The 27,758-nt window shown below is 36.3% G+C and overlaps 1 protein-coding gene across 1 annotated transcript in view; it reads left to right on the top strand.

Annotated features, from left to right (window-relative positions):
- Positions 1-27,508, top strand: part of NTN4 (netrin 4) — a 106,271-nt gene extending 78,763 nt beyond the window's left edge. The window contains exons 6-10 of the mRNA XM_060025414.1: positions 11,216-11,429; positions 11,790-11,905; positions 18,125-18,193; positions 20,966-21,136; positions 26,096-27,508. Of these exons, the coding sequence (XP_059881397.1) occupies positions 11,216-11,429; positions 11,790-11,905; positions 18,125-18,193; positions 20,966-21,136; positions 26,096-26,232 (707 nt within the window). The 3' untranslated portion in view covers positions 26,233-27,508. The remainder of the gene's footprint in view (positions 1-11,215; positions 11,430-11,789; positions 11,906-18,124; positions 18,194-20,965; positions 21,137-26,095) is intronic.
- Positions 27,509-27,758: the final 250 nt, after the last annotated feature.

Genomic DNA, 27,758 nt, shown 5'->3' with positions numbered 1-27,758 from the left:
CAAAAAAGATAATGGTGTATGATCAAACCAAATTCTCCAAAGCAAAATACATTGTCCAAAATTATACTAAAAAGTTTTCCCATAGTAAAATTTGTCTGTACACTCAAAAGTACTTTCTTCAATTTTAACTAAAGTAGCAACCTAGGAATATAAAATCGGCTATTTAGCTTGCTAAGATCTCTTAGATATACTCAGAAATAAATAGGAACTGGCTCAGTTACAACTAGTAAACAGGAAAGGAATGATACAGAAATCAAACTGAGAGTCTGAGCAGTGGTCACATAGTGAAGCATTAAAAATAAAGGGCATTGGGACTTCCCTGGCTGTCCAGTGCTTAAGACTGTGTGCTTCCACTGCAGAGGGTACAGTTTGATCCCTGGTAGTGGAACTAAGATTCTGCATGCTGCGTGGTGTGGCCAAAAATAAGTAAATAAATAAAATAAAAATTCAGTGGGAGTATATTCAAACAATTGAATTTAAAAAAAATTTTTAAAGGGCATGACTTTTGTATTTATTTGCATTGCCCATTTAAAAGCGTATAGAAGACAGATAGGAAATACACTTAAATACCTTATATTTATTTTTAAAAAGCATTTAATAGAGGCAAGAATGAATAGATCTCATGCATAAATGGATCTCTTTCTTTTGTGTGTGATGTACAGTTCAGGAGATATTACATTTCAGTACCTGATAGGCAAATCCTAATTTAGATTATTTTCTTATTAAATTTATTCTAGTGTAATTTTTTTTTTTGAAATTAACATATTGAATATTGTGGAACAAGCTATCTTTGAATACAATGTATATAACATTTAAAGGATGAATAAAAAGATGCTCCTTAGGAGAGTAAAGGGGTAAAAACCGTATTGTCTTTGAGTAAAGTTCATTTAGTTTTTTCTCTATTATTTGTAGCTATCCATCCACTAGCAAAAAAAAAAAAACCAGTTGATAGTAGAAGGAGAAAATAATGCCCAAAAAATGTAGAAGACTTCATTTTATCTAACATTTAACTTCACACTTAATATAGTAATGACAGTTCATACTGTCTCCTTCTGTTTGGAGCTGCATCTCAAAGTCATCTTCTGTTCCTTCTAAGAACCTCGGCAGGAAGCTGGACAGCTTTCAAAATGGCTTTGATATTAAAAATTCTCCATCAGAAATTCTGTAGGGCCTTGGCCTTTGCAGGAGAAAACAATGTTGGGAGGCTGGGAGGCGCAGCTGAAGGAGTGGCCACTGAGCAGTGGTGAAAGGGCTTGACGAGCAGTTTCTTTCCCAGCTGAGGGCCTTGAACTTTGAGTTCTGTTTTTAGAAAAGCTAAATCAGGAGCAAATACTTTCAGGGTATTTTGCTCCAAGTGTAGCTTTTACTAATAAAATGGCAAAAGCTAGAGCCATCAGGTAATACTAAGGAGTTCGGGCAATTTAAAAAAGGTGAGATGCTAAACTCAGCAGGCTGTTTCTGCTGCACACTTGGCACTGTGGATCACTCTGAGTGAAAGATGTGAAGACTCATAGAGCTCAAGTGAAGGTGGGAATAAAGATGAAAAGGCAGCAGTGGTCTCCTGCGACTCTACCACCAAATGCTTTAGCAACCCCATCAAAATAAAGGAAGCCATAACTCTTCCATTATGTTCCTGGCCATTTTGTACCCATGTTTACATGCTTATTATGTTCATGTAGATTGACAGCTGTGACTTTTGTCCTACATTCCATGGCAGGGTATCTCCCTATAAGCAGCAGGATCATAGATAATACCCTACTTTTTCTCAACATACTGTGATCCAAAAAATGAAAGTAATAGCCGATTAATTTGTTTTTTAAGCAAAGAAAGGAACATGTAACAAGAGAGTAACCTAATTCTATAGGATTTAGATTAGTCAAGAAAGCTGTTTGCCACCAGTTCCTCACAGGTGCAAAGCAAGGAATTTCAGCATATTTTGAAAGCCAGTTAGATCACTAATTTCCTTAAAAAACAACCCATATCTATAATGAGGCAGTTATTATTCTTTCTTCTGTGTTTCCATGCACCCTGGTCTACCTCTGTTTTAACATTTACTGCCCTGTAATTATTTATTTGCATATCTCTCTTCCCTCTCTGAAGAGATATAACTGTATTTGTCTTTGTATCTTCAGCCCCTAGCATAATTCATGTTAACACTAAAGCTCAAGAACTCTTTGGTAAAGGTATAATGAATGAATGAATGAATGAATGATGGACATTTTAAAACCAATATGTTTCATCCAGATAACAATAATAGTTATTATCTAAGCATATGGTACCACTAAATGCCTGAAACATTGCTACACATATACACTATCTCATTTAGTCCTCACACAAACAACTCTATAGCCTAGGTATTTTTACTCTTCCTTCATGAATGAGAAAACTGAGACTTGAGGGGGTTAATTTCACAGTCATATAAGGAATAAGCCTCATAACCAGAATTTGAACTCTTCTAGTCTGACTCCTAAGTTTGTGCCCTTACCAACTCTATTACATTGCCTTTGTTTTATTTTATGTCTTCCTGAGATATTACAAGTACTTTCCAGACAGCTGTATTTATTGTCAGTCTTTGTGATTGAAACAATTATTAGTTTAGAGCCTTACAGATACACAAGGTTATTTAAAAACGTGTTCACCCATTGCTTCATTAATAGTTATGTTTCCTAGGAGAAAAGCAGCTCATGTCCTCTTTTCTGTGCATGCTCTATGGAGGGACAATACTTCACAAAATAGATGTAATTACAAATATATATCTGTAATATATATTTGTAAAATTTGTACAACATTTAGCAATTATCTAAATTCATTATTTGAAGGAAAATTGTTGTGAAATCTTTTGTAAAGTACCCATTTCCTCTATCTCATCTGTTCTGGAAGTTTTGTATTACTATGTCATGTTTTCTTATAACAGGACATACCAGTATAGAACATACTGTTTAAAATAAGATGTTTTCATTATTAAAGAAATCTTGTGACAATAGTGAGGAATTAAAATGACATTTTTAATAATTTTGCTTTGCCAATATGATTATGTGAGAGCAGCCTAGGGCAAATTTTCTTTTGGGGGGTAGTGGTAATAATTACTCCAGTAATGATTTGCTACCTAGGTAGACCACATAGTTTCTAAACATATCTGGTTACCAGGCAATTTTCGGCTGTCAAGAACAATTTACCACAGCTGAATATACCAAAAGTGGTAATGAAACAAATAAGTTTAGAATAATAGTATATGATGTTAGTTCAATCTTTACTATTGGGTTTTATGTCTAACAAGGAGAAAGCTGAAGTCAAGGATTTATGTCACTGCAATTGGGTTCTAATTTGACGTTCATCATAATGAATGCATAAAAAGTAAGTGCTTAGGTTGCATTTTAGAATCAACAATTGGTAAAAAATATATGTTGGGGCTTCCCTGGTGGTGCAGTGGTTAAGAATCCACCTGCCAATGCAGGGGACACGGGTTCGAGCCCTGGTCCGGGAAGATCCCACATGCCATGGAGCAACTAAGCCCATGTGCCACAACTACCGAGCCTGCGCTCTAGAGCCCGCGAGCCACAACTACTGAAGCCCACGTGTCTAGAGCCCGTGCTCCGCAACAAGAGGAGCCACCGCAATGAGAAGCCTGCGCACTGCAACAAAGAGTAGCCCCCGCTCGCCACAACTAGAGAAAGCCTGTGCACAACAACAAAGACTCGTAGCCAAAAGTAATACATTAATAAAGTAAATAAATTTAAAAAAAAAAGAAATATATGTTGGAGGATCAGAACCTGAACCAGAATCTAAGAAGAAACTTTTTTTTCCCCCCAAGCAAGAAGAAAATATATTTGCATTTTGGAAGAAAATAAGAAATGTAGATTATGTGTGTCAGATATTGCCTGCTATACAAACTTCAAGAGATAGGTATGCAAGGCAAGCCTCCGTGTGCAGTCCGAAAAAGTATGCCATGAAAGGTGTCAGGGCCTTCTGCCTGAAGCTAGTTCTGCATAGTTTCCAAATGGTATTTTTATCTTGTAATTATGTGAAAAGTCACATTGACAGAAATCCACTAGCACATGTGATAGAATCACATTCTTCTCTGGCCATTCCTGAAATGTGTGTAAGTTTTAAAATATATGGCAGGGCTTCCCTTGTGACGCAGTGGTTGAGAATCCACCTGCCAACACAGGGGAAACGGGTTCGAGCCCTGGTCCAGGAAGATCCCACATGCCACGGAGCAACTAAGCCCGTGCGCCACAACTACTGAGCCTGCGCTCTAGAACCCGCGAGCTACAACTACTGAAGCCTGTGCACCTAGAGCCCGTGCTCCGCAACAAGAGAAGCCACCGCAATGAGAAGCCCACCACACCACAACGAAGACTGGCCCCTGCTCACCGCAGCTAGAGAAAGCCTGCTCGTAGCAATGAAGACCCAACGCAGCCAAAAATAAAATAAGTAAGTTTATTTAAAAATTAAATAAATAAAATAAAATACATGGCAGTACAGAGAGGTCAAATCCTAGAAAGGATTGGATCTTCTATTAGAATAAAAGATAATGATGGTGGTGGTGGAATACCATATAATAATAGATGAGAGTCCTACATTGTCTTTCTTCTGGCTCCCTGTCTGCTGTCAAGAACCAGGTTGACTTAACTGAATCATACAGTAACTATTGGTTTAGTCACCTCAAAATGATGAAATGTTTATACTGGATTATGGGATTTAATTTAAAGTCATAGCATTTTGATACATTCATGTTACATATTATATAATACCTCCAAATTATTTAATTAAAAACAAATGAAAAATCAAAAGTGCTTTGCTATCTTAAGAGAAAATGCCTAATGTTTTCATAATGAGGCCCAACCAAAAGAAAAAATATCTGGGGATTTAATGTGGAAATAGTGATCACCGTAACTGTATGAATTAAAATAAAACTGGTCTCCTGAGAAATTCAGCGTTTTAGAAGCAAAATGTTTACTTCTCTCTTGTGTTAGGTAAGTTTTTTTTTAATCTTGTAATAATTATTCTTCTAAATTATGAATCTCTTTAAGGGCCAAGACTGTCTTATCCCTAGGAGTTTGTTCAGTATTTAGCACATAGTAGATGCTCATTAAATGTCTGTTGAGTAAGTGAACAGATAAATAAATGCTGCCTTAAACAAACACACACATTGTTATCCTTTCGAACAAAATCTATTATGGTGTTTTCCTCCTCTGTCCTTTGTAAATAGTTTCTTTTATCACTGCCTTTTAATTCAATTTAACAGTCTGTTTTAGAACAATAATCCAATAGAAAATAGGGAAAGATCAAGAAGACAGACGTCACAGAAGAGGAATAAGAATAAAAACAAACAAAAACAGTCTTTTTTTGAGCAGCCATAATTTGCTATCTGCTAATTGCCTGTTAAGTGCTAGGGACATACATTATGGCTCATTTAACTCTCGGTACCACCTGGTAAAATAGAAATGTGGGGCTCATAAAGGTAAAAATTTAGCTAGGAGTTGAACCCAAGTCTACCTCCACTAAAGCCTTCAGGGGATAGGTGAGTGAGACCCATGCTCACCTTCAAGGAATTTACATACCGGTTTGACAGAGAAAAGTAAACCTCTGACTGTCTGAAATGCAAAGTAGAAGAGACCAGAGCGATAAGAAGAAGTGTTATTTTTAAAGCACTAGAGGGTTTCAAAGAAAGGATGAAATCATATTCAACTGTGCTGAAATAAGGAATGACTTCTCAAAGAAGGTAAACTTGTCCATTAGATGGGTAACTGGAATGGCTGCTTTGGGCTTCATACTTGGTGAGGTGGGAGAGGGTAGCAGAGGGAAGGGTGCTGCATCTCTTTTCTGAATATCACTGAATATGAGTTTTGAAGTTCTGTCTTTACAAGAAAGGTGCAAACAGAGCTGCTACCTTGAGCACTTCCACTGCTCCAAATGGTTGAATCGCTTTGACCATACCCTTCCAGCGACAACTTTAGGGGTGACACTTGAATAGATCTTAAAGGACGTGTAGAATTTTGGAAGATAGATATAGGAGAAAAGATTTCCCTATTGAAATTAATAAAGGTACAGAAACAGGAAAGGTTGGGGGTTCATTTAATTAGAATAAAGGCTATCTGCAAGAATTCATCCCATTCGATTAGAATGAGGGCTATAGGCAAGAGAGTAATGAAAAGTAAGACCGGAAAAGTGGGCTAGGGCCATAGTATGAAGGATCTTAAATGTTTGATTAAGGGGCAGTTGTGTTTTGTAGACTACAAATGCTTCGTAAACATTAGAATTATTAACTAACACATGTTGGTTGAGTAAGCAAATAAATGAATATTCTCAAGAAGATAATTTATACCTTTTGTTTAAAAAAAAAAAAAGGCAATATTCCATGCCCTTACTGTAGTGGTTCTCAACCAAGGAGAGCATAAGGGAGGAGAGGAAGGGTGTGTTTCACATATGTAAGATGTAAAGAACTTTTGCAGACTTCTCACATTCCTGCTGGTTTGGGAACCACTGCACTAATGATTATAGGCTTAACAAAATTAAAGAGATCTAAACAGAGTACTACACCATCAATACCTGCATTTCTTCAGCTCCTCTTCTCACAAGTCACCAACACCTTCCTGTTTGACAGCATTACTGTCCTATTATAAATCTTATGTGACTTACTCATTCTGTGTTGTCTTACATTGTTAATCACTTGAAACTTTCTCATCCTTTGGTTTCTATAACAACACCTACTTGATTCTTTTCCCTCTCTATCTGGTCCTTGTCTGCCTGGACCAGTGTTCCACCCTTGGTTGCCTTCTCACTCTATACACTATCCCTGGGAAATCTCATCCAGCCCTCCTAGTTTCAACCCCCATCTGCTGACAACTCTCAACACTGTATTTGTGACCCCAACCTTCTCCTACACTTCAGATTATTATTTCCAGTTGTGTATTATAACTTATTGGTGCATCCTTCAGACATCTCAAACTTAATATGTCTAACCCTGAACTCACTCTCTTCTCCCTCCCTTCCCTATCTCCACCCCAACATGGATTCACCTATCCCAACCTGCTCTAGTCATTCACTTTCATAAACTACAAACCTTAAAATCTTCCTCAGTTTCTGTTTGTCCCTCAACAATGCATTCTTCCTCCTCATCCAGATGGCCTCTGAACCCTATCAATTCACTATTAAAAAAAATAAGGTTTTCTCCCATTCCTTCATCTGCTGTCTTAGTCAAGTTCCTTGTTCTCTCTCATTTCTTTGGTTTCTCTGCCATCAGTCTCCCCCTACTGCAGTCTATTTCATACAATGATGCCAAAGTAACTGTCAAAATTAAATTATAACCATGTCGTAGTTCTGCTTTTTTAACATTTTACTTCCTATGATTCTTTATACCCATAAGACAAAATTCAACTTCCTGGGTTAGGCCCTGCCTCAGTCTGGCTCCAAACGTAACTCTATAGCTTTTTCTTCAGGCTCATCAGCTCCAACTGCTTTCCACTCAATGCACACTCTAGACACAGTAACCTTCTCACAGTCCCCAAATAGGCCCTTTCACATATGACTCCTACAGCCTGGAATGTCCTTCAGGTCAATTCCGTAAATTCTTATTTGGGCATCTACTATGTACCAGGCTCTGTTCTGGGGCATAGAAAGCAAAAATAAGAAGATAAAGATCCTTCTGTCAATGAGTTCAGAGTCCAGTAATAAGGGAGACAGGCACATAAATAATAATGCACTGTGATACACACAGAATAGAAATATATACAAAGAACAGAGGCAGCATAGAAGAGAGGGTGGTTAATTGTCCGGAAGGCGTGGGACAAGGAAGGGTAAAGGTAAAAACAATGCAGGCACAGCCAGGGGCACTGAGGCATGAAAGAGTTTCACGTTTTCAGGAAGCAGGAAGAGCTTCCACATATAATGCAGAAACATAAAATGCAATGAGGATGAACCATACACTTAAAAATGGTTAAGATGGTAAATTTTATGGTATGTGTTTTTTACCACAATTAAAATTTTGTTTTAATTATTTAAAAGAAATGCAACGGGGAGAGAATCTAAAGACAGGCTGAAATAAGCAACTGCCTATCTTCCCCTCCTTTTCACCTTGCAAACTCCTACTCATCTTTTAGGATCAACTCAGATGTCTAAATGACCCCTCCTTTGTGGATCCTATGTGAGACCCTCAGCCTGTGCACCCCTCCTCTGTGCTCTTACAGAGCTCTATCAGAGTGCTAATCACAGATTATGGAAATGTTTTGTTTATTCCTCTGTTTCCCCCACACGGATATGAGCTCCTTGACTCATATCCGTGAGTCACCATAACTTATACAGGCATAGACTCTATGCTTCTACAAGAATTATCTAATGAATTCATTAGTTATTTAACTCACGATTAACTAACCATATGCCATACACTATACTAAGTGCTTTATATACGTGATCTCCTTTCACCCTTACAACTGTATGAGGGTAGATATTCTCTTTTCCATTTTATAGAAGAGAAAACTGAGAAAACGAGAGGCTAGGTATCTTGCCAAAAGTCACACAGTTAGTAGTTGATGTGAAGCCAGATTGAAGCCAAACAGAGCTTTTAATGACAAAGAAAGTAATCAATAGAGTAAGTTTCCAAGGGGATAAAGGAGGGAGTGGGATCTAGAAAGTTAATTGAGAAGATTCAGAAGGAAGAGCCGGCCGGCAGGTGTCAGACTCTGTGCTATGCACCTTGCTGAAGTAATCTCATTTAAAATAGTTTCATCCTCATCAAATCTCTGTGTAATGTAGATACCCAAATGAAGAAACCGACATTCACAAAAGTTAAATTTTTTGTCCAAAATCACAGAGCTTGTGAGAGACAAGGCCATAAAGCAAGATCTCTTCCAGCTTTCTCATTTGATTCTTAGAGAAAAGCGTGGAAAGTTGAAGATAAAGAGATTTTGAGGTGGAGAAAAGATTACCTGAGGACCTTATCAGTGAATCAGAATCTTCAGACCAAGTGGTGAGGGTGAATTAAAAAGTCTGGAGAAATTTTGGGACACCCACTGTGAGGAATTTTATTTTAAAAAAATAGGCAGGGACAACTGAATAAATAGGGCTAATGAGCATCAGTTAGGGGACCCTACTGAGGTTAGGGTACACAAATTTGTGATAAACCCAACAAGCACATTTTGTTTTTACTTTGTTCAGCTACTCTTGCTAGCCCATGAACAAAGAAAGTGTTGGGGATTGTCAAACTGAGCAGTAGGCAATCGCAGGAGTTGGGAGAGGGCTGAGGGGAAGGACTTTTGATTAATAGAAAGGACTTGCAGAAGTGGCTGATTATAGATTCTAGTCTGAGGAGCTGTCTTAGCCCATACAGGCTGCTATAACAAGATACCATAGACTAGGTGGCTTAAAAGGTAAACGTTTATTCCCCACAGTTGGAGAAATAACTGGAGGTTGAAGTCCGCAATATGGTACCAGCATGGTCCAGTTCTGGTGAGAGCTCTCTTCTGGGTTGCAGACTGCCAACCTCTGTTGTTGCCTCACATCCTTCACAAAGAAGAGAGCTCTGCATTCTTCATTCCCTTATAAGGGCACCAATCTCATCTCCCCCAAATTGTATCCAAACCTCCTAAAGGCCCCCCACCTCTAAATACCATCACATTGGGGATTAGGCTTCAACATACAAATCTGAAGCCGGGGGACACAAACGTTCAACAAATCAAATTAAGCTTTCTTCCTATACCAAACCTGAACTCTCCCAGGTTTGTATAGGGTTGGAGAAACAACCTATCATTTTATCTGGGGTCACTATAAATTGATGACTACTAACCTCAAAAGGTGGCCTTTATGCTGCTGGCAATTATACTTCACTTCCTAAGTGTCTCATTCACTCTCCCACTCCCATTCTTCATCATCTCTCTCACCTGATGACCTTGCTTTCTATTTCATCCAGAAAATACAAGCAATCAGGGGACTTCCCTGGTGGTACAGTGGTTAAGAATCTGCCTGCCAGTGCAGGGGACACGGGTTCAATCCCTGGTCTGGGAAGATCCCACATTGCTGCGGGGCAACTAAGCCCGTGCACCACAACTACTGAGCCCACGCACTGCAACTACTGAGCCCATGTGCCACAACTACTGAAGCCTGCATGCTCTAGAGCCTTCATGCTGCAACTACTGAGCCCATGCTCCGCAACGAGAAGCCACTGCAATGAGAAGTCCGCACACCGCAACGAAGAGTAGCCCCCACTTGCTGCAACTAGAGAAAGCCCGGGCACAGCAACAAAGACCCAGCGCAGCCAAAAAAAAAATGCAAGCAATCAGAAGAAAAATCCCACCGGCTCCCACCACTGCATTTATTCACTTCCCTGCATTTGTATCCATATGCTCTGCCTTCTGTCCTATTACTATGAACTAATCATGCTCCTACCCAAGTCCAACACCTCCTCTTCTACACCAAATCCCATCCTTTTTTTCCTCACTCAAGTATCCCTTTAAAAATTCTCCCATCTCTCTTCTACTCATCAATTTTTCCCTTTCTACTGGATCATTTCCATCAACATCAAACATGCTGTAATTTCCCCTATCTTAAAACAATCAAAACAGACAAAAATTCAAACCTTCACTTCAGTTCATATATCCATTCGGTATTAGCTACCACCACATTTCTGTGCCCTTATAGAAAAGCTCACAACAGAGCTGTCTGTTCTCTTGCTCAGATTACTCTATTCCCATTCTCTCCTGAGTTTTCTTCAGTGAGGTTCGCCACTCACTGTTACACTGAAACCGTTCCTGCCAAGGACACCGGTGGTCTTCATGCTGTCAAGTACAGTGACCCATTCCTGTTCCTCATCTTCTTGGACCTGTCAGCATTTAACACAGTTGATGTCAGTCCACCTCCTTGAAACTTTGTTTGGCTTCCAGAACACCATGCGCTCATGAATTTTTTCCTTTCTCACTAACTGCTCCTTCTTTGTTTTCTTTGCTGATTCATTCTCATCACCCCAAACAAAAGCCATTCATATTTAATGCCTTTAATTTTAGGATAAATTAGGTGGTTTAGCAGCAGATGTGCTTTTCTGATGATATCTTCTTATCTGTCATTTAATTAGCTTTCATTCATTGAGCATACACCAAGTGGGTAAAGGAGGAGCCTCAGAGATATGCTGTGTGGTAAAGGGAAGCCAGTTTGGGATGGCTGGGCCTAATCTCCACAGATAATCTGGTTACTCATTGGTCCTTGTGTGTCCTCTCTGTTGTAGTGTGTTCCTGTCATCCAGTTGGATCAGCTGTCCTTCCTTTCAGCTCAGTGACCTTCTGTGACCCCAGCAACGGTGACTGCCCTTGCAAGCCGGGGGTGGCAGGGCCACATTGCGACAGGTGTATGGTGGGATACTGGGGCTTCGGAGCCTATGGCTGCAGGCCTTGTGACTGTGCAGGGAGCTGCGACCCTCTCACAGGAGACTGCATCAGCAGGTGAATGTGCATGGCTCTTGTTCTCACCTCTGTGTCTTTCAGATTCTTTTGAAGATCTGGTAGTGATTTGGAAAACGTTGCATGCCGCTAGTGGACAAAGATGTATTTGCACATCTCTTTAAAAAATTTTTGTTAAAGTGCAGAGTCAAGTAATTTGTTCTTGCAAGATTCTAGAGATGGCCTGGTTCATTCTGTAAAATAAATTATTCTTTTTAACAATAAGCCCTTTACAACACTATTTCTGAAAAGTGAAAGGATGGGAAGGTAGCTAATAAGGTTTAAATCTCTAGAAATACATTCATTTCATTCAAGTTCTAAGAAATTCCTTAATAAGTTCTTCATCATTTTCTATTTTATTAGCAGCACAGACATAGACTGGCATCATGAAATTCCTAACTTCCATTCCATGCACAATAAGAGTGAACCAACTTGGGAGTGGGAGGATGAGCAAGGATTTTCTGCACTTCGACATTCAGGTGAGACAATAGATATTACTGCGTCTAGTCATATTTCCGGGTCTGGTCTTGAGTAACAGTGATTCATGACAAACCAGAGAACAGATTTTGGATCTTACAAGGGGAACTCTAGTTCTAAGGTTAACAAAGTAGTGACCCCCGTAAGTATAAAACTCTTAAACATAGCTAAATGGTATTTAACAAGCTTTTGTTTATTTTCTGATTGTTAGAATAACATGTAATTAGTACAGAAAATTTGGAAAATGCAGAATATCACAGTAAAAAAAACCCTCCAAATCTCACTATCCCACTGTTAATACTTTGGTAAGATTTTTCTTTTTTTTTTTGCTGTGGACCATTTTTAAAGTCTTTATTGAATTTGTTACAATATTGCTTCGGTTTTATGTTTTGGTTTTTTGGCCATGACGCATGTGGGATCTTAGCTCCCTGACCAGGGATTAAACCCACGCCCTCTGCATTGGAAGACGAAATCTTAACCACTGGACCGCCAGGGAAGTCCCTTCCTCTCTCTAAAACATACTGTTTTACACAGCTGAGAGCTAACTCAATGGAAATGTACAGATTCATTTAAAGGAAAAACATTCTTACAGACCTAGTGTATGTAACTCAGTACAAAGCAAAAGCTAGCTGTGAACTCCTTATGTTTAAAGCTTTTAACCAACTATAAAACAAAAATAATTTTACAAACTAAATATAAGCCAAATAAAACTAATAAAATTCAAATTAACATTAACTGAATATGAAAAATGATTTTTACTGAAGCCAAAACACTGTTTACTACATAAATATGATTCCTTGAGTTTATCAAGTCTATACTCCTCTTTATTCTGATTTAATTTTCCTGTGATGTTTACGTGTTCTGTCATTTGAGGAGCAGGCTGTGATACTGGCGTGAACACATAATTTCTGTGTTCATCCTATCTCTATTCTTTTCTCATAGAAACTCAAGTGGTTCTATTTAGCATCAACTTAAATCACGTCACAAATACAAATGTGGACAAGAAATCTTGTTGTCAGCATTTGGTTGTAAAGTGCTCACCAAATCATCCAAATAAAACTTAAAATAACATTAAAATATTTTTTATTATTAAACACGACAAACACCAAAAATGTGATATGAACACCCATATGAACACCTTCTAGTGTTATGAAATCTTGATTTTGCCATAATTGCCTCATATTTTCATTTAAATTCTACAGATGCATTTGAAGCCCCTGATGTACCAATCTACAAGTTGACTAGCCTTCCTTACTCCACAGAATAACCACTAACGTGAATTTTGGTGTTCATCATCCACTTTCACATTTTTACTATTTTACTATATATATATATATAATAGTATATAATTAATATATTTATATATTTATGTAATGTTTTAAAAATATCATGTACATGATAACTTACCTACCCTTTAAATTTTTTTTTTTTTTAGTTAAATGTGTACTTTTTTTAGATTTATCCATTCTATTATATGAATACAACACTCTGTATTCTCCCATTGTTTGCCATTTAGGTTATTTCCAATTTCCAATTTTCCACTATTATATATAATGCTACCATGAATGTTCTCTTATATGTGTTATATTGTGTACTTGAGAAGGAGTTTCACTAGATCAGGGGCTGGCAAACTACAGCCCTCAGGCCAAATGTGGCCTGCCATCTACTTTTCTACAGGCTAAGCTGCCTGCTCTAAGGTTTAAATGGTTATATAAGTTATTTTAAATGGTTATATAAGTACCTACAGAAAATCTTTAATTTTTCCCCATGGCCACAAAGCCTAAAATATTTATTATCTGTTCCATTATAGAAAATGTTTGCTGACCCTTGTTCTGGGGTACAATCTAGACACTGTTGGGTCACAGTGTGCTTATTGTCAAATTTACCATTTATTGCCAAATAGCTCTCTCAAGTGGTTGCATAAATTTCCATTCCACCAGCAAAGTATGACACCCTGTTGTTCCACATCCTCACAAATAAGTACTTTGTACTTATTTAACAAATGTCTATATAGCACATACAAGGGGCCAAGCAGTATTCTAACTCGTTAATAACTCAGGCACAGTTTAATTCATTCAATATTTATTGGACTTCTAAAACTGATGTTATCAAACCTCTAAATTTTTGCCAATCTGATGGGTGTGAAATGGGATCTTGTCATTTTAATTGCATTTTCCTGATTAGTAATTTTTCATGGTTTCTTGGACTTTCAGGTTTCTTTTTCTGTGAATTTCCTATTTGTAATTTTCTTACTAATTTGTAGGAATGCTTTATAGACTCATTCATTTGACAAATATTTATTGAATACTCATACTACGTGCCAGTGCTGTAAATCTAGTAACTGAACAGACAAAAACCGCAGTCTCCAAGGAGTTCACATTCATGCAGAGGAAGACAGCTAAGAAACAAGTAAATATTTAATGATGTTTAATATAATAGACAAATAAAGCAGGGATGTGGGATAAGAAATACTTGAGAGGGACATACTTTTAAATGGGGTGATCAGAAAAGTCCTATGAAAGGACTTTTGAGAAAAAAACCTGAGGAAGGTAAGGGAGTGAGCTATACAGATAACAGAGGAAAGAGAGTTTAGGCAGAAGATACAGCAAGTACAGAAACCTGAGGTGAGCCTAGGCCTGACTTATTTAGGGAACAGCAAGGAGGCCAGTGTGGCTGAAGCAGAGTAAGAAACCACAGTTTTAACACCTTCTCATAGAGAATTTATGGACCTTTCAAGAATCAAGAACTCGAGTTATAGAAACACTTGGTATCTGCAATTCCATATCATGGGTTTTTTTTCACTTAACATAATCTTATGATCATTTTCCTAATTGGTTTCATTTTAATTCACAACAGGAAAGAAGGTGGGAAAGATAAGGTAATATGAAGTTGTCATATTTATCTTTTTTAGCATTTGAAAAGGAAAAATCTTTCCCATTAATTTTGTACCTTAATGCTACGTAGTCTGAATTCTATGATGTTAACTTTAATAACCACTTTTGAAAGATTTCTTCTCTTTTTCTAACACAATTGTTTTCAGAATTCTCCAACTTTGTCTGCCAAGCCAAATCTGTAAAAATCAAGGTTCTAGTGCCATAAGACATTCATTAAGCCAATCGTCATGTTACTAGGGAGGGAGCTGGCAGCACACTAATGAAGCACATAACGGTGCTGGCATCAGACTAACTCCGGACTCTCACATCCATAACAGCTGTTAGGTCTATGATGTCCCCAGAGAGTCTCTGAAATTCATCTGGATGAGCTCCGGATTGAGGAAGAGACTGTTCAGTCTCCTGCTACAGCAGTATTCCCAATGAGTATAAAATAGTGCCCCTGCGTACCTTTTTCAACAGAAAAGTGATAATCAGTTTTCTAAGCACTGTGGTTCATTTTCAAATCTATGTGCCTACATACCTATTTACCTGCCATAAGTTTCCATAACTAGGAATATAATGCACTATACCAAGATACTCTTAATTTCTACCACTTCTTGTGGGGTAGAGAGCATCAGATGTAAAATTTCACTTCCTGTCCAACAAAACTGGCTTTAACTAGTACCAGAGAACTGTAAGCAATACTTTTTTTTGAAACGTTCTAACAACCCAGTATAACTAAATAGGTTTTCCTCTTCTTCCAAATTTCTTTTAAGAAAACACATCTGGGCTGAAGCCTAATCAAAAAAAGATTTATTCAAAAGCAAATTTTAATGTCTGATTTCTTAACATATGAAAAGGGAGTATTGGAAAGCAGCCAAGGAAAGGTCTTCAAGTAACAGACTTATTCATGTTCTTTTTATTAATTTTTTTTTCTTTTTATACAATATTTAAAGGTTACTTTCCATTTACAGTTATTACTATATTCACTATAAATATTCACTATATTCCCCATGTTGTACAATACATCCTTGAGCCTATTTTATACCCAATAGTTTGTACCTCCCACTCCCCCACCCCAATATTGTCCCTCCCTACTCATGTTTTTATAGGCTCAAGGACAAAGGGAAGAGCATTATGTTGAGGAGTAAGATATGCATGGTAGTTACCATACTCTTCTGCTTTGGTGGAATCATCAAAGGCCATGAGCTGTCCACTCAGGTTACTACAGTTTCTGAATGAGCAATCCTCTGCTTTGTTTAGATGATAAGCAATATTACTTAACAAATCACAACAGCTCATTTTAAGCATCTTTGATTTAATCTTTCCCACTATTTAATTCCACTGTGATTTTCTACTTGCAGATCTCGTTCTGGTTTCTCAAGAAACTTTAGCTAGAGCCGATATGTCAATATTTTCCTTTTTCCATATCTACCTACCTAGTCTCACCAGAATCACACTCTCATTTCCACATGTATGTCTGTCAGCATCTCTAATTCATTATATTCTCCTCGTACTAGACCTCTGTTGTTTTTTGCCTGACCAGATCCCTTTCCCCTTCTTTCTTGCTATTTCTGTGGTAGCTCAACCCAGTTTTTCTTTGGGGAACCACTCTTCCGCCATTTAATACAGTCTTAGAGAGGTCAATCAGATGTTCTGTCCCTAGAGTTTAAATCTTGAGCTGAAAGTGGCAAATTCTGAAAATGATTAGAGTTCATGATTCCAATGGCAAAGCCGTAAAGAGACTGCCCAATAGATCTCTGGCGCTCTCTTGTTTCTTGTCCTTTCAGAGTTCTGGTTCTTCGGCTTTTTCTCCTTTCTATGAGCTACTCAATAAACTTTCAATAATTAAGTTAGACTATTGATTACTACAAAAAAAAAAAATGTAATACACTCCTAAAATGCTCTCCTTCTCCTAACTTCCCTATTTCTGTTAGTGAAACTACAATCCTCTCTGTCACCTTGGCTGAAAATTTCAAGTACATTTTTATGCTTCCTCATAAAATTGGATGCTTGTCCTCATCCAATGCAGTGACAGGATTTGTAGACCTGTAGACCCTAACTCTGCAGCATCCCTTGATATTTCTTCCTATCTACACCCATGGCCACCTCTCAGACCCACATCCCATCTGCCTTAGAAAGACAGTACAATGGAAAGATTGGGGGCTTCAGATTCTCCCCAACCCAGGCTTAAAATCTGGCTTTTCTACTTGTTAGCTATACGCTGCCTTGAACAAGCTAATTAACCTCTCTGAGCCTTCCTTTTTTCATTTGTTAATAGTACTTATCTCATAACCTAACTGTAAATATTAAATAAGATCATATGGATAAAATTCCTTATAAAGTTTATGGCTTATAGTTGGTATTCAATTTAGTTACTGTTGTGTGTTACCAATTTCACGAGTTTCTAACTGGTCCCTGCCTTCATATTTTCTCCATTCCAATAGTTTTGATACAGTAATGCCAGATTAATTTTCATATATATATTTTTAAATTCATGTAACTTCTTTAAGCTGATAGCTTTGAAAATTCCCCTTTATCTAACAAATTAAATTCAGGCCCTAACTGCATATCAGTCAAGGTCCTCCATGATACCTTCTATTATCCTCAACTCAGTCTGTACCCAGGATAAACAGAACAACTGGTTCTTCCATGAACACTCTCTCCTCTTTCTCTTACATTTCTTTGCTCATCCTTTTATCTCTGTATTCCTGTCAAATTTCTATTTGTTAGAATCTCAGACTATTGTAAATAGTAAATAAATAATAAATAAATAAATAATAAATAAATACTTAGTAAATAAATGTAAAAGACTTAAAATAGTGTCTGGCATGTAGTAAGTGCTCCCCAGTAAATGTTACCTGATGTTATACCACTCAGTGCCTATAAAATGCAATGTGTGAGGGTAGGAGGGGAGGGGTTAGGGAAGAGGTAGAATTATATCTAATTGTTAAATCAGTAAGAATGAAAATCCTGGGGAATTCCCTGGTGGTCCAGTGGTTAGGATTCTGTGCTCTCACTGCCAAGGGCCCGCGTTTGATCCCTGGTCAGGGAACTAAAATCCCACAAGCTGAGCAGCATGGCCAAAAAAAAAAAGAATGAAAATCGTATCCATTCTGGGCTTTAAGCATATAAAGATGAATAAGACATAACCATCGTCCTCAAGGATCACAGTCTAGAGAGGAAACAGGTACATAAATAAGTATAAGAATGCTATTATAGACTATGTACAAAGGCATTTTGAAAGTCTTCCAAAGATTTCTTGAATTTACTTGCGATTGTTGTTTGTTTTGTTTTGTTTTACTTTTTTTCTAAATAACTAACACCATGTTCATTTACTTTCTGTAGGTAAATGTGAGTGTAAGGAACAGGTGTTAAGAAACTCCAAGGCATTCTGTGGAATGAAATATTCATACGGTGAGTTTGAAGTGCTTGAATGCTTCTAAGGATCTATTCAAACTAAGTAGGAAGAGTTTTTAAGGAAATGGGTGGCCTGGTTTATCACATTCACAGTAAATCAAAGCACTAGTCTTATATAATAATAGTAAACATAGTAGTCGGCCTTGACCTAGATTCTTCTAATAGAGATGGTGTTGAATGTAATGGTGAGAGCAGGAGGCTTTAGAGCAAAAGCAGGGTTATCCTGCTATGTGGAAAAGAGGCAAACAAGAAAAAGAAAAAAATCATGACACGTAATCCTTTCTTATAAATGCTTCTTGTATTAGTAATCTAAAAGGGAAGTCTCTAGCCACTTAAATGATTTCTCAGCCAGTTTATCCTGTAGTACTACTAGGCAGAAATCAGTTTAAAGCTGTATATTTCACAGTGATTAAAAGCTCAGGCTTTGGGCTCAGACCTACATGGGTTTTATTTGTGGTTTATTGGGTGGGTAACTTAACGTCTCCAGACTTCCTCCTCTGTAAAATAGGGATGACGCCACCTTCCCCATGAAATGAGATTTTTGAAAAGCACACAGCACATTACCTTGCACATACTAGATACTCAGTCAGTGTTAGGGAAGGAAGGGGAAATATAGTGGGGAGGCCTTGAGACAAGCTCTCTGCCTGAGTCTCTTCCCTGCCCTCTCTATATACTCTAGACTCCTCTACCTTCCAAATGCCAGGAAAATACAGTGTATGGACAAAGGAAAATGCCATTGCCCTAAGTAAAGACTGTTACTATCTTCAAATTCTAAATGGCTTTATGTTTATTATTAAGTATATTAAAGATGCCTTATCTTGCCAACATATCATTGACTAGAGTCTGAATCTTTTTATTATTCCATAATGTATACAGCAATATTTATTATTTATGCATTACAATGAAGAGAAAGTTTTAAGTCATGATTTCTGAAACAAAATGTTTAGGTTCTTGATAACATTGTATTTATTCTCATAAAAGATAAAAACACAAATGTTAAAAACCTCATAAATCTTATCTAAAATTATGTGCATATTTCCCTCCTTTCACCTGCCAACTTGGTTAAATAATAGAAGCAAACTTTTGAAATGCATAGTGCCCAGTAAAGAAAAGTCAGTTTAGAGGGAAAGGTATTTACTATTAAAAGCAAAAAAATATGACAATTTAGTCCAAAGTCATTCAGTTCAATAGAAATATCAACTGGTTTTCATTATCAAATAGATTCAGTAGCTCTTTGACTGAATTTACAACCACATTGATATCTTTTAATACAACTGTATTATTTTCTGCTTAAGAGAACTTGAATGCTTTTAATGATGTCATGAAGTATCTTGGTCTTATTAAGTGCAATACACCTACAGACTTGGGGAAAAATGGTCTCCCCCTCCCCATTCTCTGACTTAATAGAAAAAATACTCGATTCATTTTTATTCTTTTAGCAAATATTTATTGAGTTATAATAGTGAATTGATAAGGTTCCTGCTCTCTTTGAGCTAGAAAAATAATAGTGAACATTTATTGAGCATTGGCTATGTGCAAGGGGTTACTACAATATGTACCCTTCATGCATTTATCTTATCAGAGTTCTAGTCCAAAGTCTACCTCTAATCAATCAGGCATACAGGTTTGAGCAGTTCACTTAAAACTTGCTTCCTCATACATAAAACAAGACTAGATGAGCTCTTAAGAGCCCTTAGACGTCTAAAATTTGGTGAATCTATAATTTGGTGCATTTGGTGAATCTATAAAGAAAACATGGCCATCTGACAGCCATATTCTCAGGATATGGTACCAGCCAAGATAGGGTTCTTTTATTACACACAATCTTCCATCATCTTCCAAGATATAGATGAGCCAGTAAGAACTCTCCTAATAATACAGAACGTTGCATTCAGTGTTCCTTAGGTCTATGTTTTTCCCCACCCCAATTTATCCCATTACTTGATCCCTATCCACATCCATTTCATAGATGGAAGAACATAATAGAATCAGGAGTCATATCGAAAACTGGAGCTCTGCCATCACGTAGGACAGCTTCCTAATCCCAGTCAGCTTGCGTTACACCAGGGAAGAAAATTAAGTAATCAATAATATTATTTAACCTCTTTAGAATACGTAAAATATGTCCTGGCAGTAACATTTTGCTTTTTGTCATAACATTACACAAAGCTAGCTATAAGAGTATAATATAGTCAGAATCTAAATAAAAACCAGGATAACAATTCTACTTCCTGTGCATCTTTTTTCTATTTAGATTTGATAGCTGAATGTGTTTAAGATTTATTTGCAGTAGGAAAATGGCTGATATTCTCTTAGCATAGTGATATGGACAGAAGTAGCAGTTGAAAAATGTTAAGAAAGAAGAGGATAGTTAATATAGATAAATGAGATGAAGTCAGTGCAAAATCAATGAGCCTAATGATTTTCTTTCTTTTTATTGAGGTATATACAGTTAATGTACAATATTATATGTTTCAGGTATACAGCTAACGATTCACAATTTTTAAAGGTTATATTCCATTTACAGTTATTATAAAATATTGGCTATATTCCCTGTGTTGTACAATACAATATATTCTTGTAGCTTATCTATTTTATACATAGTAGTTTGTACCTCTTAATCCCTAATGATTTTTAAAGCAAATTTCCACATTATCATCATTGGTTCACTTTTCCATTATACTCTGAAATGCATATTTAAGTTGTTCAGAGTTCAAAGGATAGTATGAAATTCTATGCATTTTGACTTTTGGAATTGTGTTGTTACAGTGCTAAAAATAAAGATTTTATCAGCTCATGATAAAGGATCTCATGCTGAGGTCAATGTGAAGATTAAAAAAGTCTTAAAATCCACCAAATTGAAAATTTTACGAGGAAAACGAACATTATATCCAGAATCATGGACTAACAGAGGCTGCACTTGTCCAATCCTCAACCCTGGTGAGCATTAGTCTCTTCTAGCTTGTTACCTACCGTGTTTCTGCTGATTTGCTGCTTGTCCTACATTCTCTGAACCACAACCTAAATAAACTCAGCAAGAGTATCTCTCCTTTTCACCATCTGATCTAGGGAAAATCCAAATGGAATTCGTTGAACTGACATCAAAAAATTTTTTCTCTTTCACATGCTCTATAAAAGTAAAATATTTTAAAATCCAGCAATATAATATTTTCTGTCCTGAAAGAGAAGTCTCAGATTGGTTCCAGGTGTCAGTAGCAAGGAAAGCACTTTCATGAATTTATCTGCCAATAATACTGTATTGGAAAGCTAGGTCCTATTATGATGCCCTGGTTAGAACTTGCTCCCAAAAGGAAGTTCAAATGCAAAATTCCATCTGTGCAAATAATATCGAATTCATTTTTACTGTTGCATGAGAAGCATCTGTTTCTCCTGGATAGAAAACAACTCTCAAGTTCTCATCATCTTCTTTTTCATTAAATGACCTTTTGGTTTCAAATTAGAAACAGCAAAAACAAACAAACAACAACAAAACTACAGAATCTTAGAGAAACTTGGAGTGGAGGAAAATTTGCACTTTAAAACATTGTGGCAGACATAGAGGCAAGCAAGTAAGGATGGGATTCATATCTGTTCACTCTACAAGTACACTCATACTGTGTCGTAGCTGCTTATTTCTGTCTCCCTCATTAAATTTGAGGATGGGATTTAGATTTTTGACCATACTATCTCCAGGGCCTACCATTAGTACCCAAATAATAGTAACAAAGTACCCACAGAGTAAGTTCTAGTAAAACAAATAATATATTTTTTAATCTTCTGTATTTCCTTGTTTATGAAGTTGCCAGCTGTGCCTTAATGGCACTGCTGAAACAGGTGCATAATTTGTGTTCTGGATCTAATTCTTTTCAAATTTAAGTCCAGGAAACCACAGTTATGTTAAGAAGTCATTTATGGGTTTTGGTTAATAAATTTGAGAGAAATAGATAACTGAGTGAGAGAAAGAGAGAGAAAAACTATCAATAAAATATTCCCCACAACCTAAACGATCTACACAGTGATATAAAACTCTTGACTTTTGACCATTGACTAATCTCTCACACCCTTTTATACCTCTTCATATTTTATTTAAATTAATCTAAATTTTAATAAGGAAAAATTTAAAGACATTTTAAAATAAATATGTTTACAAAGAACAAATGAAGTAATCAGAATCTTGGATTTTGAATACCGGAGACTAGGAGTCATCAATTTAAGTTCTGTTTCCCGGGGCTCTTTCTATAAGCACTTTCTACTATTTTGGCAAAAGAAAAAGAAAGAAAGAAAGAAAGAAATCCACTCAGTTTTTTAGTAAGACATTATAAACAAAAGCTTTGACAATCTGAGCCACCCTCCAGGAAGTGAATTACACTTCCTAATCAGATTTCTGCCAAATAGAGTAAAAGAATCAACTGAGCTCATCACAATTGAAAACATAAGCACAATTATTCAAAGAATTCTTGAAAACATGTTTATTCACTTTGATGAAAAGACTAGAACCTGCCAAAGCAAAACCAGACACTCTTTCATTTCACTTTGTTTTTCCATTTTACAAGTTCAGTAGCTAAGGCCAAAGAAAGCTGATAAGAAAACTCTGAAACTTTACACGCCAACATTTCCTTCGCTACTTTTGAAAAGGAGTAATCTAATTGGCATCCCTGCAAATTCATTCATTCCTACATTCATACATACATTTACTCATTCATCAATCATATATATTAGAATACCAAGACTAGCACTAAAGTATAATATTTTCTTTCTCTATGGATACAAAGTAAACTTTGCACCCTCAAACTTATAGGAAGGTTGGGACTTCCCTGGTGGCGCAGTGGTTAAGAATGTGCCTGCCAATGCAGGGGACATGGGTTTGAGCCCTGGGCTGGGAAGATCCCCACATGCCGCAGAGCAACTAAGCCCATGTGCCACAACTACTGAGCCTGCGCTCTAGAGCCTGTGAGCCACAACTACTGAGCCTGCATGCCACAACTACTGCAGCCCGCGTGCCTAGAGCCTGTGCTCCGCAACAAAGAGAAGGCACCACAATGACAAACCCGCGCACCGCAACAAAGAGTAGGCCCCGCTCACCACAACTAGAGAAAGCCCGCGCACAGCAACGAAGACCCAACGCAGCCAAAAAATAAAAATAAATAAATAAATAAATTAAAACTTATAGCAAGGTAGATGTCAAAAGCAGAGATAGGAAGATAAAATGTAAATGCTAATAAGTGATACAACAGGTAACATTGTTTTCCATGCTAACGTTTGGCATGATGCTGTTCCATAATTTATGGATTTATTCAGCATCATTTTATTAGTTTAATTTATATTTATACTTCAAAGTAATGGCAAACTCCTATAATATTTGTTCTATTTATAGTTTCAAAGTAAATTCATTTAAAATACTAGACTTAACACTGAAAGTTTCCTAAAAATTGTTTATCATATTTTTAAATGAGGATTTTATTATTTTAGAGATGATACAAACAATATCAAGATGATTATGTTTTGGGTTTTTTTTTTTTTTAAGACGATTATGTTTTAACTAGTCTGTTAATCAAATATTGGGATTCTTTTTCATGAAGAAGCTAAGGTTACCCTTTAAAGAATTTAAATACCTTATAATCCATCTTACGTATATATATATGTATATATTTTAACAAAAATGAAATCATAAGTATATGCTTCATTCTGCAACCTACTTTATTCAGTTATTATCTTTACCTTCAGTTTTAATTTTCATATACTCTAATACTCAGATCATATTCCAATTTCCCAATTGATCCCAAAATGTTCTTTAGACGTGGTTTGTCCTTGCCAGTATTCAATCCAGAATCACACACTGTATCTAGTTTTTAAGTCCCTCAAGTATCTTTTATTCATGCAGAGTTTCTTTTTAGTATTGAAGAAATTATTATTGTTGAAGAAACCAGGCCAGGTGTCCTGTAGATTATCCTGCCTTCTATATTTGTCTGGTTGGTTCTTTGTGGTGTCATTTAGCTTGTCTCTCTACTTCCTATATTTCTTGTAATCATAAAGAAAAGCTTGATAGACTCAAGATAAACATTTTGTCTAGAATTCATCATAGATATTGTTGTGTGCTTCATGTTAAATCACATCATGTTAAATCACATCACAAGATATATAGTACCTGGATGACCCACCGTCAGGGTTGCTAAACTTGACTCTGGGGTTGGAGTGATTACAGTCTGATCTCTCCATTGGGTTTCCTTTTGAGACTAGAAAACAATGAGTATGAGTTACTTAGTCACTAAGCAAACATCCAGTTCCCCATTAACTATTCAATTTAATGATTTTTATCACCAATTCAATTGGCAATCCCTTCCTCAATGAATAATTTCATTAGAATTTTGAGAAGCGATATTTTTCTAATTTCACCTAATTCCCTTCATTTATCAATTAACATTATTCTGTAAGAGGACTTTCTCTCCCAAGCTGGGCTATTAGGTTACCATGAAATATAGTTCCTATTATAAAAGCACGATAAATGCTAAATTCTTTCCTTTAATTTTCAATTTCCAAAGTAAGGAATGGTTTTAACAACTGTCTCAAGACGACAAGTTAATTTTTCTCTGGATTTCTCTTTTTTGAGTATCACTTTGGAATTGTGGATTTTTGTTGATTCAGTATATTAACACACACACAATTATTACATTCTTGGTGCTCAAATTATCACAACTTTGGTGAGTTATAACCCTCCCTTGCTGGTTCCTGTATCCTTTTAAAATGATTCCCATTAAGCTTTGAGAGCTTCCTTGCTTTTTTTAGCACAATAAGAAATCCCATGCTTACCTTGTATCTTCCTGCCCTGGACCTAAAAAAAGCATTTCTTCAAGAAGCCTTGTTTAGTTTTGTTTTGTCTTTAGTGAGACCTGTTATTAGAGACATTATGTTTGTTACAGGTGTTTATTACCACTGGAATGACATTTTTAAAGCCATTTTAGTGAATGAACAAGACTGTATATATTAAACCATGAGCTTAAATTGATATTTTCAATTGAATTTTAACATCTTGTGTTTTCCCTTAACTTGAGTTTTAAAGTATATGTCTCTTGATCTTATATAGGAAAGTTTTATTTTATAAATGTAATTACTTATTTGCTCTACCCTATAATATTAAAGAAAATTGTTTCAAAATACTAATATTGATATTACTACAGACATGTACCGAGGGAGATTATCACATTTCTTTTTATTAATGTATGGATAATGAGATTGTCCTTTTGGATTCTTATGTTTGTTAGCCAAAATTTTTACTTGAAGCCTGAAAAGAATTTTGAATTATAAAGTCAGCACTAGTCAAGTCTCATCTTTTTTTTAAGTATGACAAACAAACGTTCTATATTCCAAAATGTGTTATTTTGTATAATCCATAGCTCTCTTCCAATACGTTTTCCCAAATGATTGTTTCACTTTTATAAAATCCTCCTTAATATACACTATTATACATAGTGAGTCTCCAAGAAATATTGAACTGTAGCAGCATGTTAAGTAGTCACAGAATCCTCACTTCTTCACCATAGAGGGAAAGAGTAAAAGTTCAACAATCAGACAGGTCTGAACTTGAGTCAGCGTGCACTGCTTACTGGCAAACACTGTTTCTCAATCTTGCCAAGCCTCTGTTTCCTCATTTGTAAAACAAGGAAAGAAGAAAGGTAATACCTACTTCATAGGGTTATTTTCAAGATTAAATGAGATAATACATTTAGAGCACTTAGCACATAATAAATATTTACTAAGTGTCAGCTATTATTGCATATGACTCCCTATTTCAACTATGAATTTATAAAACTGTGAACCATGTATATATAAAACTGCTAAAGTCACATCTCTCCCTTCACTAAACTATGATACTACATAGTCCCTAATTTTGTTCTCTTTCAGGTTTGGAGTACCTTGTAGCAGGACATGAGGATGTAAGAACAGGCAAACTAGTCGTGAATATGAAAAGTTTTGTCCAGCACTGGAAACCATCTCTTGGAAGAAAAGTCATGGATATTTTGAAAAGAGAGTGCAAGTAGCAGAAAAGGTGTATAGCACATAATGGCAATTCTCTATGTACAAAACACAAACTTAATGGAAAGGAGACCTCAAAGATGAAACTGGAAATTTTTTTTAGTGCCAAAATATATAGAAATGTTCCAATGCATGGCCCTTGTCTACCCTATCTCTTTTGGGCCCATGTTTAAATACAGTTTGTTTCATAAAGTGGAATGAAAAATCCAATACCGATACCTATTTTCTATAGGACTGATTCTGAAATTCATAACTATTAAGAATATTTTAATAGCAGTAAGATATTTAGCAGTAATCCATTAAGGGCAATGCATGTAACAAGGACTCCTCCCATCTTCAGATATGTTACTTACATTTGTGCTACTTGGAGTAATTAATGAGATTTTAAGGAATCCCCAACCCTACTATCAGAAAAGGTGTTTCTTAAAAAGAGCCTTCTCTTGCGTGATGTGTGTGAACTTTGGTCTGTGGGGTGTTAAATGGAACCTCTCCACATGTATATAGTATTTCATTGTATAAAGCACTTTACTACCTACCACTTGTGTTGTGAAAGTTTGGAGACTGCCGTTGACAGAAAAAAAAAGAAGAAAAGGGCACGTAAGAAAACCTGCTGAAACAGAAGCACTATCACTACGTGTGGAAAAAAAGTGGAAGTTGTACTCTTTAAACTTGAACACTTGAGAGTAACTATGTGAAGATGCAACCTGAAAGGAGAATATGTTTGCATGAAGTCTCAGCTTTGGGATAGAGGTTAGATTCCACAGATACCGGCCATGATGAAACTTTTAAAAAAACTGAACAAGAAGAGACTCTAAGAGAAAGGAGTCATAAGTGTAGAAAATGCTTGGATAAAGAGAAAATGGACTTTAAATTTTAAAAGCCCATTTATTTGCAATGCACTTGTATACACTTCAAAAATTATTGTAGACACAATTTGTTTTATTTTTGTGTTTAGTATTTAAACCTGAATATGGAAACAGTTTCCTCCTTGTCTTTATTAACAGTATATGGTCATTCTATTCACTCATTTTTTGACTCAATGTATGTGATAGTTCACCAAATTACAGTTTTTCATTATTATTTCTCTTCTGTACTCATGCATAACCACTATACATATCACTTCTTCTGTACTTGAATATATAAAACCTGAACCACAGTGCCATAAGATTAACTTCACATACAGAACATATTTTTCCTGAGGTCCTGTGGACTTGCAAAATATATATATATATTGCTCTGTTAATTTTTTATATTTCATATATGTAATAAAGGAATATGATCTCCTGATTTTTGCCTCATTTCCTGATCAACTCTTTCACTGATGCTAAAGATTACCTTCTCTTAATGAGGGAACTCAAATCTAATTCCTTAAACTAAGAAAATCAAATAAGGACCTGGTATTTCTACTCTTATATTCTAGGGTTTGGGGATGGAGTGGAAGCTAATTCAGATGGGTTTACTTTCTGTAGCTGTTGAACGTGAACTTTTTCATCAGATGCATTGCATTTTTTTATATTACATTTACTTTTTG

Source organism: Delphinus delphis, chromosome 11 (assembly GCF_949987515.2).
Source record: "Delphinus delphis chromosome 11, mDelDel1.2, whole genome shotgun sequence".
Taxonomy (NCBI): domain Eukaryota; kingdom Metazoa; phylum Chordata; class Mammalia; order Artiodactyla; family Delphinidae; genus Delphinus; species Delphinus delphis.
Note: the sequence above shows the minus strand (reverse complement) of the source record. Positions and strands in the feature narration are given on the sequence as shown.